This window comes from Ornithorhynchus anatinus, chromosome 13, assembly GCF_004115215.2.
Source record: "Ornithorhynchus anatinus isolate Pmale09 chromosome 13, mOrnAna1.pri.v4, whole genome shotgun sequence".
Classification (NCBI taxonomy): domain Eukaryota; kingdom Metazoa; phylum Chordata; class Mammalia; order Monotremata; family Ornithorhynchidae; genus Ornithorhynchus; species Ornithorhynchus anatinus.
The window spans coordinates 1,581,315-1,598,142 of NC_041740.1; the positions used below are offsets into that span (position 1 = coordinate 1,581,315).

General features: G+C 65.0%; 1 protein-coding gene across 1 annotated transcript in view; it reads left to right on the forward strand.

Annotated features, from left to right (window-relative positions):
- Positions 1–4,995, forward strand: part of WNT9A (Wnt family member 9A) — a 43,736-nt gene extending 38,741 nt beyond the window's left edge. Inside the window, exons 3-4 of the mRNA XM_029078434.1 lie at positions 1,372–1,634; positions 4,338–4,995. Of these exons, the coding sequence (XP_028934267.1) occupies positions 1,372–1,634; positions 4,338–4,811 (737 nt within the window). The 3' untranslated portion in view covers positions 4,812–4,995. The remainder of the gene's footprint in view (positions 1–1,371; positions 1,635–4,337) is intronic.
- Positions 4,996–16,828: the final 11,833 nt, after the last annotated feature.

Sequence of the window (16,828 nt, forward strand, 5' to 3'; positions counted from 1 at the left end):
GGCTCAGTGGAGCCGACTGAATGAATGAACGAACGAATGAATGAATGAGAGGCGCTTGCACCATCTCCTCTGGACTGACCGCTCGCCGTGGGCAGGGAGCCTGTCTGTCCTTTCGTTGTCCTCTCCCAAGCGCTTGACACGGTGCCCTGCACACGGCGCTCAATAAATCCAATTGAGTGAGTGAACGAATGAATGGGAGGGGGCTCACACATCTCTTCCGGACCGGCAGCTCGTTGCGGGCAGGCAGCGCGTCTGTTTATTGTCGCATTGTCTCTCCCAAGCGCTCAGTACGGTGCTCTGCGCACGGCAAGCGCTCAGTAAGTACGGTCGAATGAATGACAGGGGATGAACGATCACATCCGGACCGTGAGCTCGTAGCGGGCGCGGAACGCCGCTATTTATAGAGAAGCAGCGGGGCTCAGCGGAAAGAGCCCGGGCTTGGGAGTCAGAGGTCATGGGTTCGAATCCCGGCTCCGCCCCTCGGCAGCCGGGTGACCGGGGCCCGGTCGCTTCGCTTCTCTGGGCCTCGGCGACCTCATCTGGAAAATGGGGATTGACCGTGAGCCTCACGGGGGACGACCCGATGACCCCGTACCTCCCCCGGCGCTTGGAACGGTGCTCGGCACGCAGTGAGCGCTTAACAGATACCGACATTAGGATCACGTTGCGTCCTACTTTCCCGAGCGCTTCGTACGGTGCTCTGCGCACGGCAAGCGCTCAGTAAATCCAATCGAATGAACGAACCGGGGGGGGGGGGGGGGTCAAGCATCTCTCCTGGACCGTCAGCCCGTGGCGGGCGGGGAACGCGTCCGTTCATCGTCGCGCCGTGCTCCCCCAGGCGTTTAGCCCAGCGCTCCGCACCCAGCGAGCGCTCGATAAATCCAGTCGAAGGAATGAAGGACTGAGAGGGTTCGAACCGCCTCCTCTGGACCGGCAGCCCATCGCGGGCGGGGAACGCGTCCGTTCGTTGTCACGTTGCGCTTTCCCGAGCGCTTAGCCCGGCGCCCTGCGCCCGTCGAATCGAACGAAGGAGAACGAGCGGCCGGGGAGGCGGGGGGTCGAACGACCCCCTCCGGACCGTCGGCTCGTCGTGTCGTCCGACCGGGCCCCCCCCAGCGCTTGGCCCGCGGCAAACGCTCAATAAAGTCATTCGGTCGCGCCCGCCGAGCGCCTGCTACGAGCGGGGCACCGTACCGAGCGCCTGGAACGGACGATCCGGCGGATGACGGTCCCGAGGGGGGAGGCGGAGAGCGAAAGGGAGGGAGAAATGAATCCGAGGGGACCCGGGCCGGGTCGCGGGGGGGATCGGGGGGCCCGGGGCGGGGGGTCCTCAGCGCCTTTCCCCTCCGCCCCGGCCCCGGGGCGCGGCAGGCTTCAAGGAGACGGCCTTCCTCTTCGCCATCTCGTCGGCGGGGCTGACCCACGCGCTGGCCAAGGCCTGCAGCGCCGGGCGTCTGGAGCGCTGCACCTGCGACGAAGCCCCCGACCTGGAGAACCGCGAGGCCTGGCAGTGGGGCGGCTGCGGCGACAACCTCAAGTACGGCGCCAAGTTCGTCAAGGACTTCCTGGGGAAGAAGGCCAACAAGGACCTGCGCGCCCGCGTCGACTTCCACAACAACCTCGTGGGCATGAAGGTCAGGCCCCGGGACCCCGGCCGGGGAGGGGAGGGGGCGTCCGCCGGGCGCCGTACGGGGAAGCCGCGTGGCCCGGCGGCGGGAGCGCGGGCCCGGGGGGGGGGGGGATGCGGGTTCCAATCCCGGCCCCGCCGCCCGTCCGCCGGGCGACCTCGGGCGAGCCGCTTCCCGGCTCGGGGCCCCGTCTGTCGGACGAGGATTGAGACGGCGGACCGGCCGATGACCTCGGGTCTCCCCCGGCGCCCGGCACGGTGCTCGGCACATCGTCGGCCCCTACCGAATGCCGGCACCGTTCCCGAGCTGGGTGAGGAGCGCTGTGCCGGATGTCTGCCGACAGGGCGCCCGCTGTGCGAAGGGCACCGTACCGGATGCCCGCTGGGGGTGGGACCCCGGGCCGCCGGCCGGATGCGGGGCACGGTAGAGCGCTGGGCGAAGAGTGCTCTCCTTACTAGAGCGCGGCTCGGTGGAAAGAGCCCGGGCTGGGGAGTCCGAGGTCATGGGTTCGAATCCCCGGCAGCTGGGTGACCGTGGGCGAGTCGCTTCGCTTCGCTGGGCCTCAGTTCCCTCGTCCGGAAAATGGGGGTGAAGGCTGTGAGTCTCACGTGGGCCAACCCGACGAGCCTGTATCCCCCCCCCCCGGCGCTCAGAACGGTGCGCGGCGCACAGTCAGCGCTTAACAGATACCGACATCATTATTACCGGGTGTCTGCTGACAGAGTGCTCTGCTGGTTGCCCGCTTGGGAAGAGCACCGTACTGGATGTCAGCTGACGGGCCGCTGATCTGGGTGCCCACTGGGCGCGGAGCGCCGTACTGAATGCCCGCCGGGTGGGGGGCACTGTATCGGGCGGCCGCCGGGCGCGGGGCACAGCGGAGCGCTGTTTGAAGAGTGCCGGATTGGGTGCCCGCTCTGTGCGGGAGGCTACTCGGCGAAGGGCGCTCTGCTGCGGGCGGAGCGCTGTACTGGACGGGAGCAGGGGGCGTGGGAAAACCCACTTCAGCTGGCCAAGGTAATGGTCCCCTAACCCCCACCTGCTGTGGATTTCTGAGCCAGGATGAATAATAATAATAATAATAGCGGTATTTGCTAAGCACTTACTCCGTGCCAGACACTTTACTAAGCGCCGGGGTGGAGACGAGCGCGTGGAACCGGCTACAGCTCCCCTCCCTCGTGGGGCTCTCGGTCTCCATCCCCATTTTCAGAAGAGGTCACCGAGGCCCGGAGAAGCGAAGTGACCCGCCCAAGGTCCCGCAGCGGACGAGCGCAGAGCCGGGATTAGAACCCAGGTCCTCCTGCCTCCCGGGCCCCGGGCTCCACCCGCCAGGCCGCACTCCTTCGGGGCTGGAGGGAGGCCCTCCCTCAGTGGAGTTAGTAATAGTAACGTTGGTATCTGTTAAGCGCTTGCTATGTGCCGAGCACCGTTCTAAGCGCTGGGGGAGATGGAGGGTCATCGGGTCGTCCCACGCGAGGCTCCCAGTTAATCCCCGTTTTACAGATGAGGTCCCTGAGGCCCCGAGAAGTGAAGTGACTCGCCCACAGTCGCACGGCTGACAAGCGGCAGAGCCGGGAGTTCTCACCCAAGGCGGCGCTCTGCGCACAGTGAGCGCTCAATAAATACCACCGGCTGCCGAGGCAGGCCCGGCCCGGGGCCCCGGCGGAGGAGAACTGGCCGGCGGGGGGGCTCCGGGGGGGAGGGGGCGGCCCGGCCCACCCCCCGCGGACGCTTCCTCTATGACCTCAACCCGCTAGGAAAAGGGAGAGTTTGTCTGGCACCGGGTTGAGGTCATCGGCGTCCTCCGCCGAAGAAGCCCGAGGCCCGAGATGCCGTTGGTTTTTGAAAAGATCCAATCCCCACCGGGTCCGAGGCGCCCCTGCCGGGCCGGGGGCCGGGAGGGGGGCCCCGATCCTTAAATCCCGCGGCCTCCGAGCTCCCATCAAAGAGCGGAGGAAGCCCCCCGCTCCCCCCCTTCCCCTCTCCCCCAGCCCCTTTTGTCCCCGATAATGAAAAGTCAGAACGTCAAAGCCCCCGAAGGGTTCCGGGGGTCCCGGCGAGCGATGTTTTAATTAAACCGGTCCCCGTTTCTGGGCGGAGCGCCGCGTTAGACGTGCGACTCTCCCTCTCGCCCTAATCCTCGCCCACCCACCGCCCGCCCCCCCGGGGGCTGAGGTCATCGTCGAGCGCTTGTGTGGTCAAACGCCGGCTCCCTAGCGGCGGGGGCTGGGCCGGGGGAGCCGGGAAGACCCCCCGCTTTCCCGGGTGTCCGCCCCCTCCGTCCGCGCCGAAGCCGGGCCCGCCTCTCGGCTTCCGATCCGGGCTCCGCCACGTGCCCGCGGCCTGACCTCGGGCCAGCCGCTCCACCCCTCCGGGCCTCGGTCCCCTCGGCCGCGAGATGGGGATGAAGCCCGCCAGCCCCGCGTGGGACGGGGACGGTGCCCGACCCGACGGGCTCGCATCTGCCGCAGCGCTCCGCGCGGCGCCCGGCACGTCGGAAGCTACCGTGGCCAAAAAGAGCCAAAATCGATCCGCGGGGCCAGGGCCGCGGCCGCTTCCCTTGCGCTCTCCCCAGCGTTCCCCGCCCGTCCGACGCCCGTCCCCTCCCCGCGCTGCCCCCGGCCTTCCCGGCCGGGGGGCTCGGGTCCCTCCCCTCCCCCGCGGGAAGAGGCGCTCCCTGACCCGGGCCCTCCCTCCCTCCCTCCCTCCCAGGTGATCAAGGCCGGCGTGGAGACCACCTGCAAGTGCCACGGGGTCTCCGGGTCCTGCACCGTCCGCACGTGCTGGCGCCAGCTGGCCCCCTTCCACGAGATCGGCAAGGTGCTCAAGCAGCGCTACGAGATGTCGCTGAAGGTGGGCAGCGCCACCAACGAGGCCGCGGGCGAGGAGGACCTGGCCCCGTCCCGGAAGGCGGCCGCCGGCCACGGCGACCAGATCCCCCGGACCACGGACCTCGTCTACCTGGACGACTCGCCCAGCTTCTGCGCGGCGGGCCGCTTCTCGCCCGGGACGGCCGGCCGCAAGTGCTACAAGGACAAGAACTGCGAGAGCATCTGCTGCGGGCGGGGGCACAACACGCAGAGCCGCGTGGTCACCCGCCCCTGCCAATGCCAGGTCCGCTGGTGCTGCTACGTGGAATGCAAGCAGTGTACGCAGCGCGAGGAGGTCTACACGTGCAAGGACTAGGCCGCCGACCTCCCCTCCCCCGGGGAGGCCGCCGGGGCCCGCGCGCGGCGGGCCCCTCCGGCCGTCGACGTGGACGAAGGAAGCACTTTGGTCGAAGAGTACGGGCGAGCCGGCTGCGTCGCTGTACGTATTGTCGTTTGGGATTTCGTCTCTCTCTTCCCCCTCCACCCCACCTCCCCGCCCCCGGGGGCAGCCCGGCGCCCCTCCGCCCGGAGGCCGCCCCCCGCCCCGGGGGGGCTCGCGACAGGCCGCCGCCTTTCCTCCTCTCCCTCGACTCTGGCGTCACCCGCGCGGGGGCCAGGAAAATACGTTCGATTTCTTAGTGACTCGGGGGCCGGGTGGCGTCGGGGGGGGCGGGGGGTGGTCCCTCTCTGGACCACCCCCTCCTCCCCCCCGACCCCCGCCAGCAAAACCCCCAAAGGGGCCGGGCTGCCCCCATCCCCCCACCCCCCACCCCAGTTTGAGCACTAGCACTGTCTTAGAAACCAAAACCACTAAGGGGCCTTGACTTTATTGTATTTCTCCGGTCGGGGCCCAGCAGACCCCCCCGCCCCCTCCCGCGACCCTCCCCCCCCCGTCCGGGTTCGAGGGTCTCTCCCCCCGTGGGCGCCGTCCCCCCGGGGATCCCGCGGGCCCGCCCCGCCTGCCCCTCTCTCTTTGGAAAACCACTAGATGGAGACGCACGGTCGGCGTGTCTTTTTGTGTTTGTATTAATTATTATTATTATTATTATTAATTATTATTATTGTTATTATTATTATTCGCTTTGGAAACTGTTACCGGCCGAGCCCTGGGGGCTTCGGCCACCTCGGCCACGTGGCCGCCCTTTCCCGGGCCCGAGCCGACGGTGGGCCCCGCCCTTCTTCCCTGGGCCATGCCCCTTTCCCCGGGTCACGCCCTCGGACATCCGGAAGACCCCCCACCTCCTCCGACGCAGACCCGGGGGGGCCCCGCGGGCGTGGGGGGGTTCCGGGCATCCCCTCGGCGTCGACGTGTCGGGCGTCGCCGTCGGGCAGGCATCCTCCCTCCCCACCCCCACCCCCGGAGCATCTGGAGGCGGGGGGTCCCCCCCGCGTCGTGAGGGTCCTTGTATTTTCTTGGGTGACCCTCCCCGTCCCGCCATCCGTCCGTCCGTCCGTCCCCGGGGGGGCTGGACCGACGGGGAGGGCGGGGAACGTGTCCCTTCGAGACTACTGGACCCTCCCAAGCGCCCAGTACCGCGCCCCGCACGAGGTAGGCGCCCAACAGATACGACGGACTGACCGACTGACCCTCCGGACCGTAAACCCGTGGTGGGCGGGGAATGTGTCTGCTTATTCTTCCACTGTCCTCACCCAAGCGCTTCGTGCAGTGCTCCGCACACGGCGAGCGCTCAATAAATACCATTAAATGAATCGATGAATGAGGGCCCGGCCCCCGGCCCCACCGACCCGAGGAGGGGGGGCCGGGGGACGGTCCGCTAGGGACGGATAGCGACGTCGGAAGGAACTACTGAGGCTCAAAGACCCGACCCCCCCCCCCCCCCGACCCCCAGCTCCCGGCGCCCGCACCGAAGCCTGGTAGCGAGACGTATTTAAAGAAAAGACGGCGAGCCGGGGGGAAGAAGAAGAGATGTATTTATGAGACGCGTGCGGATCTAGTCCTCGTCCGTTCGACGCTGATGTAAATAGTGAGGGTCAGTTCACCTGTGGTTAAGGGGAGACGCCGGGGGGGGGCGGGAGGGGGGCGGGGGGGGGCGGAGGGGCATCGCCTCTCCCCCCGGGCCGCCCCTCCGCCCCGGGAAGGGACCCCCTCCCCATCTGACAAAGGAAAAGCTCAGCTTGGCCAGCACACGGTAGCCCATCCGGCCGGGAGAGGGGTGGGATTCCGGGGCGATCCCCCTCCCCAACTCCAATCCCCCGAAGGGGCGGGGAGGGGGCCCGCGCCAGACCCTCCGACCGGCCCGGCGGACAAGCCGCCGTTCCCCGTACGCCTTTTTAACCGGAGCGGGCCGGGAAGCGAGGGTTTCTTATTTTTCTTTTCTTAATCCAATATCGCATTTAGCTACGTCAGAACTATTAAGAGAAGTGTAATATTTTTATTTTCCAAACAAGGCGGACTGAAAACGTTCGCTGTTTTATGTTAGAGTGTGTCTGTCCGACTGGGGACGGGGGCGGGCGCTCCCCCGGACGCTTATTTGCCGTGTTTCGGCGGCGGGGCTGGGGGACGGGGTTCTCCCCCCCCCCCCCCCAAGCCCCGGCCCGCCTCGACCACCCACCCCCGGCCCCGTCCCCCGGCAGGGCGGGGCTGGAGGTCCCGGGCCGTCGGGGCCCACCTAATGGGGAAAACAGAGTTGGGAGACGCGAGGCCTAGTCGGGTTCCAAGCCACCAGCCCACCCACCCGCCCCCGTCCCCTTGCCAAAAGCGGGACGGAGCCGGGGTAGAGGAGGAAGTGTGTGGGAGGGGCCGGGGGGCGAGGGAGGGGGAGGTGGAATAGCGGGGAGGGGGCTGGAACACCACCCTCCTTTCCCCCCGTTGGCAGAGCCGCCCCCCGACCCGGGCCTTCCCTCCTCGTGGGGCCGCGGTCCCCTTGCGGGGGCTTCCGGAGGGTCTGTCGGCCGGGCCGGGGGATGCCCCCTCCCCACTCTCCGTGGGGTCCCCAGAGGCCACGGGCGGGTGGGGGTCCCCCCCGCCCCGGGTCGGGGCTAGCGTGTCGCCGGCCCCCCGCGCGCTCGGGGCGATGCCCCGTCCTCCTCACAGTGCAATTCAACCCCCCTAAAGTCCAGGGGTCATCTCGGCCATTCCCCTGCCTCCCTCCCCGGCCCGCCGCCTTTTCCTGACCGGACGAGGCCCGAGGGGGCACGTCCGGCGGCGGGCCGGGCGTGTCCGGGGTCGGAGGGGTCTTCCGTGCGACCCCCGCCCTGACCTCCCTCCAGGGCGACCCCGGGAACGACCTCAGACCCTCTCGGTCGGAGCTGCTGACCGTTTCGGACGCCCCCCGCCCCGGGTCGACGGCCAGTATCCGGCCCCGCTTAGACTGCGTCTTCCCGGCCGGGGGTCCCGGGGGGGACCCCCGAGGGGGGGGGTGGGGGCCCGAAGCTGGAGCGGCCGGCCTGGGTGGAGACGGAGGGGTGCCCGCCTAGCTCGGGGGTCCCGCCGGGGACCGGTCGCCGCCGGTCGTCCCGTCCCCTTCCCCCGCCCCCTCCCCGGGCCCGAATGTGGACTTGAGGGCTTATTTTCTGCACTCGAAACCGATTTCTTTTGGGGGGGCCGGGGGTGGGGAGGGAGGGGGCCGGCGGGGGCGGGCGGAAGCCGGGGAAGGCGAACACGGACATATGAAGGAAGGATTTGTATGTTCTCCCGTTTTTTTTTTTTTTTGTTTGTTTTCCAATGTTGCAGGATCCTAAATTATTTTTCTCTACCTCACATGTACAGCTCGTAGGTATAAATCTGATTCCGAGTGATCGTTAAGAATGTATTTAAGTTATTTAACATCTTTGTATAACACAAACCAAGAACAAATGAAGCAATAAATGTATTTTAAATTAGCCAGGCCTGCCGGTCATTCTCTAATGGGGGCCAGCCCGGGTTGGGGGAGAGGAAGGGGGTCTGGGGGCTCTGACCTCCGGCTTTCGGGGGTCGGGGGGCGGCGGGGCGGGGAGAAGGGAAGGGTCATCGGCTCGTCGCGGGCAGGGAAGCGGCGCGGCTCGGTGGCCGGAACCCGGGCTCGGGAGTCAGGGGTCGTGGGTTCTAATCCCGCCTCCGCCGCTCATCAGCTGTGTGAGTTCAGGCGAGTCGCTTCACTCCTCCGTGCCTCGGTTCCCTCATCCGGATGGAGTCCGTGAGCCCCACGTGGGACAACCTGCTGACCTCGTATCTACCCCGGCGCTTAGAACGGTGCTTGGCACATAGTGAGCGCTTAACCAAAGCCATCGTCGTCATTATTGTCATACGGCCGTCATATCGTCGTGCCGTCTCCCCCGCAGGCGCTTAGCACAGTGCCCTGCGCCCGGTCGGCGCTCGATCGATACGGTCGATCGACCGACGGATCGACTGCCCGCGTCGTTCCGGCTCTGAGGTTCGGCGGGATCCAGGCAGGGTCTCCTGGGGTTTGACCTTGGACCGGTCCCTTCCCTCTCTGACCTTCCGGATCAGTTCCCTCATCTGTAAGATGGGGACGGAGACCGCGAGCCCCACGTGGGGCGGGGACTGTGTCCAAACCGATCTACTTGTAACCACCCCGGCGCTTGGTACGGTGCCCGGCACATAATAAGCGCTCGACGGATGCCACGGTGAGCATTATTAGCATCGGGAGGTAAAGGAGAAGAGCTGGAAGACCCTCTCGTCCCGCAGCCGCCGGCCTCAGATCCCCGCCCCGTGTACAACACCCGCACGGGCGGCGTCCATACGCGCACCAACACACAGACGCCCGCGCTCTGCAGACACCGCTCTCCCGTCTTGGACCCCCGGAGCCAACTTTCCGGTTTTGCCGCTTCGCTGGCTCCCCGGGGCGGGCGCGGCCGAGCCGGGCGCGAGTGACGCCGGGGCCCGGATCCCCCGGCCGCGCCCACGGGCCCCTCGGGCGGGCGGCAGAGGAGGCCCGGCCTCTGGCCAGCGGCCAAACCCGAGCTCCCGGCGCCGGCCTGCTGGGTGACCCTGGCCAAGACTTGGGCCTTTCCTCTGTACCTCACTGACCTCATCTGTAAAATGGGGATGGAGATCCTGAACCCCGGGCGGGCCTGATTTGCTTGTTCCGCCCCAGCGTTTAGTACAGTGCCCGGCGTGTAGTAAGCGCTGAACACCGGGCACCTCCTGCGAGGAATTCTGGGAGTGGCCCTCTAGACTGTAAACTCGCTGTGGGCAGGAAAGGCGTCTATCCCAAGCGCCCAGTACGGCGCTCATTAAATACGATCGAATGAATGAATGCCCTGAGCCCAGCAAGCGCTCAATAGATAACGATCGCCTGCCTGACTCCTCCGAGCTCGGTAAGCGCTCAGTAAATACGACTGACTGATGGAGAAGCAGCATGGCCTAGTGGATAGGACACGGGCCCGGGAGTCGGAAGGTCGTGGGTTCTAATCCCGGCTCCGCCACTCGTCTGCTGAGTGACCTCGTGGAAGGCTCTTAATAATAATGTTGATATTTGTTAAGCGCTTACTATGCGCGGGGCACTGTTCTAAGCACTGGGGGAGATCCAGGCTCATCGGGTTGTCCCACGTGGGGCTCACGCTTTTCATCCCCATCTGACAGATGAGGTCACTGAGGCCCAGAGAAGTGAAGTGACTCGCTCTGTGCCTCAGTTCCCTCATCTGCAAAATGGGGACGGAGACCGTGAGCCCCGTGTGAGACGGGGACTGTGTCCAACCCGATCCGCTTGGCTCCACCCCGGCGCTTACGACAGTGCCGGGCACCTAATAAGTGCTTACCAAATGCCAAAAAGGTTATTATTTTTAATAAGGGCTTAACAAATGCCACTGAAGATATACCTCGTATCTTCCCCAGAACTCGGCAGAGTGCCTGGCACACAGTGAGCGCTTAAGAAATGCCGTTCAAAAAATCTAATATCTACCCCGGTGTTTGGCACAGAAGAAGCGCTTATCCCACGCCCTAAATGTTATCCTCGCGTCCCCGGAGGATTATCTCTCTGCTGCTGAGAGCTGTCTCTGTCTCTGCCTTTGGGGGGGGGGGGTCCCCGTCCCTGTGCCCCCGTTTCTCCGCCTCCCTCTCGCTGTCTCTGTACGTCTCCCCCCATCTCCGTCCCTCTCTCTGTCTCTGGCCCTCCCTCTCCCGTCCTCCCAAGGGGCGGGGGGCTCCTGGGGCCGGGCGGGGGGCTGCGGATTAGGCCGCGGACGGGTCGTCGTGTCGGTTCCCGGGGTCGGCCCGGGCCCGGGCCGTGGTGGAGGAGAGGGCTTAGGCCTCCCCCCCGGCCGGCCCCCCCCCGGCCCACCGTGCCCCCCGCCCCGCCGGGCACTAATCCAGCCGGACCATGCAGGCCTGTGTCCAGCTGGTTCCCAGGGAAGCTTTGTGTGGGGATGTTTGTGCTCTGAATTAGAAGAGCCAGGGGTGGAGGGTAGGGGGGCCTGAGCCGGGCCTCCCAGTAGGCAGAGAAAAGAGAGATCGCCCCCCGCCTCGGCCCTCTCCGTCCTCCGAGCCCCCGAAGGCTACTCGATGGGGTGGGGTGACCTGGGCCTGGGGGAAGGGGAGGCTCGGACCGCCGGCCGGGGGCCGCAGGAGAGGAGGGGAAGGCGCGGGGAGGGGGCGTCCCGGGGGGCCGGGCTGGCTGAGCCGGGGCGAGGCCGGCTCCGGGGGTCCCCTGGTCCAACCCCCCGTCTCCCAACCCTAAGACGGGGCCTTCCTGCCCGGGCGGGCGTGTGAACTGACTGGAGGGGGGTCTTGGATCCCCGGCCAATAGTAATAACGAATAATTACGGTACTCGTTAAGCGCTTATCACGTGCCCAACGCTCTACTGAGCGCTGGGGAAGATACGGGGCAATCAGGTTGGACACGGGCCCCGTCCCACAAGGGTCGCACGGCCCTCATCCCCGCTTGACAGACGAGGTCACTGAGGCACAGAGGTGTGAAGCGACTCGCCCCGGGTCGCACAGCAGACGGGTGGCCGAGGTGGGATCAGAACCCGGGTCCTTCCGACTCCCAGACCCTAGACACGGAGCCACACTGCCTCTCTTCTCATTCTCTCTCTGTCCCGTCTCAGCCTCTCTCTGTCTCTCTTTCCATCTCTCCCTGGGTCTGTCTCTCGTGTTTTTCTACGTCTCTCAGCCCCATCCTATCTCTCCGCGTCTCCGCCGTTCTCTCTTTCTCTGCCTCCGTGTCTCTGAGCCCACTGTCCTTGCCTGTCTCTCTGTCCCGTCCCCCCCCATCTCTCTCTCGCCTCTGTCTCCCGACGTCTCTCCCTGGGACTCTGTCTCTCGGCGTCAGGTCTCCGTCCCCCTGGGCTCCCTCAGCTCGGTGGGCGACCGGTGCCGGGTGGGGAGGTGGGGAGGCCGAATGGAGCCGGGAGTCAGAGGATGTGGGTTCGAATCCCGACTCCGTCCCCCGTCTGCTGCGCGACCTGGGGCGAGTCACCTCGCTTCGCCGGGCCTCGGTTCCCTCTTCTGGAAAACGGGCCGAAGACGGTGAGCCCCGCCACGGGCCGGGGACCGGGGCCACCCCGGGGCTCGGTCCGGTGCCCGGCACATGGTAAGCGCTCAACAAATACCACAGTCATTATTCTTAGCCTCCAACCCTCCCTTCGCCCCCACCCCGGGCTCGACGCCCCGCCTGCTGTCGGACGTCTGAGCGTGTCCCCGGCTCCGGCCTCCCCGGACAAGGGGCGGGGGCGGCGGACACGCCGGGATCGGGTGTCCCCCGCTGAGGGTCTACGGTTTCCCTGCCGGCCAGAAGAATGGCCCCATTCATGCCCCCTCCCCACCCCCGGGCAGCCCCCGGGGCCGTGCCAGGCAGCTTGGATTTTGGGGGGTTGGGGCAGGATGGGCAGCCCCGCAGCTGTCTTTCATCAGCTGACCCTCTCTGACCTTCCCTCTCGTTCATTCATCCGTTCGAGCGTATGTATGGAGCGCTCCCTGGGTGCGGAGCCCCGTTCCAAGCGCTCGGGAGAGGGCAGCGGAACGATCGGCAGACACGTTCCCTGCCCGCGAAGAGCTTCCGGTCCAGAGGGGGACGTGAATGGAAATCAATAAAGGACAGCTTTCTCCTCTGGCCCAGATCTTGGTCCGTGGCGGGACTGGGGCCCTCTGAGCCGATTGCCGGGATTTAGCCCGGTCGGTGCCTCGGGTGCTTGGCACTGAACAGACCTGGGAGTGTGCCCCGGGCCCAGTACACCCCAGTACCACCCAGCGCCCGCCCAGCACCACTCGGCGCCACTCGGGGGGGCACCTGCCTGGCCGATGGGGATGGGGACACCACGGGTGAGACTCTTCTCGGACCATCCGGCCGATGGCAACTGCCAGATCCGGCCCGTGCCACTCATTATTAACAATAATAATAATAATAATAATAATGGTGACATTTGCTAAGCGCTTACTGTGTGCCAAGCACTATTCTAAGCGCTGGGGGAGATACAGGCCAATCGGGTCGTCCCCCGTGGGGCTCACGGTCTTCCCATTTTCCAGATGAGGGAACTGAGGCCCAGAGAAGCCAAGTGACTCGCCCAAAGTCACACAGCTGACGAGCGGCAGAGCCGGGACTGGAACCCACAACTCCGACTCCCAAGCCCGGGCGCTTTCCACCGAGCCACGCCGATTCTGGTATTGGTTAAGCGTTTACCGTGTGCCAGACCCCGTACTGAGCGCCGCGGTGGATACGAGCAAATCGGGTTGGACCCCATCCCTGTCCCGCGTGGGACTCACGGTCTCCGACCCCATTTTCCGGATGAGGTCACCGAGGCGCAGAGAAGCGACCGGCCCAAGGTCACACAGCGGACAAGAGGCGATTAGAACCCAGGTCCTTCTGACTCCTAGGCCCGGGCTCCACCCACTACGCCGGGCTGCTTCATCCATCCTCTCGCCCCTCTCGCCCACTGAACCCAGAGTTGGGGGGGGGTATGAGTTGGGGGGCTTGGGAAGGTCATGATAATAATAATTCTGAGTCCCCTCCCCTCTCCCAGAATAAGCGGTGGAGCGGGGGGCGGGGAGGGTCTCCCCGGGATTGGGAAATGGAGGGGAACGGCCGGGGGGGAGGCGGGGGACCCATCTCTGCCTCAGTTTCATCGAATGTCCTGACACGGAGGGGGACGGGAAGGGGGCTCTCTCGGCGTGGGGGACCCCAGGCGGGGGGAGGGGATAGACGAGGCGAGCGGGGAGACCCTCCTGGGGTCGGTTGGGACGGACCAGACCAGAGGCAGGGGGCTGGACGACATGACCCGGGAGTCCCAGACTCTCCCAGGCCTTAGGCCTTCGCCTTGTCCAGGGCGGCGGGGAGTGGTCCTCCGTTGCTGGGGCAACCAAACAAACAGGGCATCCCGTCCCCCCACCCCAGCCTCCCGTGTCCCCCCACCCCCAGGCCAGGTTGGGGGGCGGGGGCGGGGGGGAGAAGACGAGTGCGAATGTGTGTGTCTATGTGGGGGGGGGGCGGTGTCTGTGGATGGGGAGGAGGGGTCAGTGGGCCAGCCGGCGGGCGGGTGGGCGATGGTCCCGTGTTTGTTTTCGCCGCTTTCCATGGTGACCAGCGGGCCGCCGGCTGCGGAGCTGGGGTTTTTTGAGCCCGCACGGGGGTTCACACCCGGGGAGGGGGGCACCGGGGTAGGGCTGCCGCCCCCGAGGCTGCGTGCGCCCGGTGAGTGTCCACGCGAGGGTGCGGGCCTGCCCGTGGGCCTCTGGACAAGCAGCACCGAGCGCCAGGTCCTTTCCGTGCATGCTTTTTTAAAACCACTCATTCGTTCAATAGTATTTGTTGAGCGCTTACTCTGTGCCGAGCACTGTCCCGAGCGCTTGGAATGGACAGTTCGGCCACAGATAGAGACGATTCATTCAACTGGATTCATCGAGCGCTCGCTGTGGGGATAGTCCAGCTCCGCCATAGAGAGGGACGATCCCCGCCCACGTGGGGCTTCGTATTTGTTAAGCACTTACCGTGGGCCAGGCAGCGTACTAAGCGCTGGGGTAGGAAGCAGCGTGGTTCGGTGGAAAGAGCCCGGGCTTCAGAGTCGGAGGTCGTGGGTTCGACTCCCGGCTCTGCCACTCGTCAGCTGTGTGACTGTGGGCGAGTCGCTTCACTTCTCTGGGCCTCAGTTCCCGCATCTGTAAAATGGGGATGAAGACGGCGAGCCTCACGTGGGACAAGCCGATGACCCCGTATCTCCCCCAGCGCTTAGAACGGTGCTCCGCACATAGTAAGCGCTTAAAGACCAACATTATTACAAGATCAGCGGGTTGGGCGTGGCCCGTATGGGGCTTCACAGGTGAGGAAACTGAGGCCCAGAGAAGCGAAGTGACTCGCCCGTAGAAGCAGCGTGGCTCAGTGGAAAGAGCACGGGCTCTGGAGTCTGGGCTCATGAGTTCGAATCCCGGCTCTGCCACTTGTCGGCTGTGGGACTGTGGGCGAGTCACTTCGCTTCTCCGGGCCTCGGTTCCCTCATCTGTAAAATGGGGATGAAGACTGTGAGCCCCACGTGGGACGACCTGATTCCCCTATGTCTACCCCAGCGCTTAGAACAGTGCTCTGCACATAGTAGGCGCTTAACAAATACCAACACTATTCGCGCCCGCGCTTGGGAGTCGGAGGACGTGGGTTCTAATCCCGGCTCCGCCCGTGGTCTGCTCTGTGTGATCTCGGGTAAGTCGCTTCCCTTCTCTGGCCCTCAGTTGCCTCATCTGTAAAATGGGGCTGGAGACAGCGAGCCCCATGGGGGACAGGGACCGTGTCCGGTCTGATACCCTCGTGTCTAGAACAGTGCTTAGAGCATAGTAAGTGCTTAACTCTTTGTGGGCAGGGAATGGGTCGGTTTACTGTTCCATCGTCCTCTCCCAAGCGCTCAGTATAGTGCTCTGCACACAGGAAGCGCTCAATGCTACTAATCATAACGATGGTATTGGTTAAGCGCTTATTATGTGCCAAGCACTGCTCTAAGCGCTGGGGGAGATACAAGGTCATCAGGTTGTCCCACGTGGGGCTCACGGTCTTCATCCCCATTTGACAGATGGGGGAACTGAGGCCCAGAGAAGTGAAGTGACATGACCAAGGTCACCCCGCTGACAAGAGGCAGGATTAGAACCCACGACCTCTGACTCCCAAGCCCGGGCTCTTTCCACTAAACCACGCTGCTTCTCCAGTAAATCCCGGCTCTGCCACTTGTCAGCTGTGTGACTGCGGGCAAGTCACTTCACTTCTCTGGGCCTCAGTGACCTCATCTGTCAAATGGGGATGAAGACTGGGAGCCTCACGGGGTCCAACCCGACGACCCCGTATCTCCCCCAGCGCTTAGAACCGTGCTCTGCACATAGTGAGCGCTTAACAAATACCAACATTATTATTATTATTAATAAATACGACTGAGTGAATGAATGAACGAATGAACAGATACCCTCACTTTTTAATCTATTTTGGTTTTTTTTTCCCACGGTCACCCAGCAGACGAGCGGTGGATCCGGGATAATAATAACAATATTTATTATCCTGCAGGCAGTAAGCGCTCAGTAAGTAGGACTGAATGAAAGAATGAGTGATCAGAGCGGCCGGGGGCTCTGGCTCCCTCTCCGAGGGGCCGGAACCAGCTCCAGTCGGGGGGTGCCAGCTCAGGGCACGGGGGTCCCAGCGGGAGAGGCCTGTTGATGGGGAGGGGGCGTCTCCCCCGTGTCCGGCTGCTCTGAACCCCCCCCCGGGGGCTCATGTCCGCCTCATTAGGGGGATTAGAGCCCCATTAGGGGGATTAGGGGGCGGGGGGCGGCAGGGGGCCGAGGGCTTGGCTGGGCCGGAGACCGTTTCCTGCCCCGCCGCTGACCCCGGCTGCCCACCCATGGACGGACCCGGCCGTGTTCCCTAGTGACAGTAATAATAATATTAATAATAACCAAGCTGATATCCGTTAAGCCCTTACTATGTGCCGAGCACTGTTCTAAGCGCTGAGAATGTTGGTATCTGTTAAGCGCTTACTGTCCGCAGAGCACTGTACTAATGAATGAATGTTGGTATTTGTTAAGCGCTTACTATGTGCAGAGCACCGTTCTGAGCGCTGGAGGAGATACAGGGTCATCAGGTTGTCCCACGTGAGGGCTCCCGGTCTTCATCCCCGTTTGACAGATGAGGTCACCGAGGCCCAGAGAAGCGAAGTGACTCGCCCCCGGTCACCCAGCTGACAAGGGGCAGAGCGGGGATTCGAACCCATGACCTCTGACTCCCCAGCCCGGGCTCTTTCCACTGAGCCACGCTGCTTCCCGAGGACAGATGAACTGTACCGGGCATTGTAAAGATGAAGAGCGCGAGCCCCGCGGGGGGACAAGCTGATGACCTTGTAACTCCCCCGGTGCTTAGGACGGTGCCGGGCACCTAGGAAGCGCTTACCAAATAGCAGCATCATGATGAA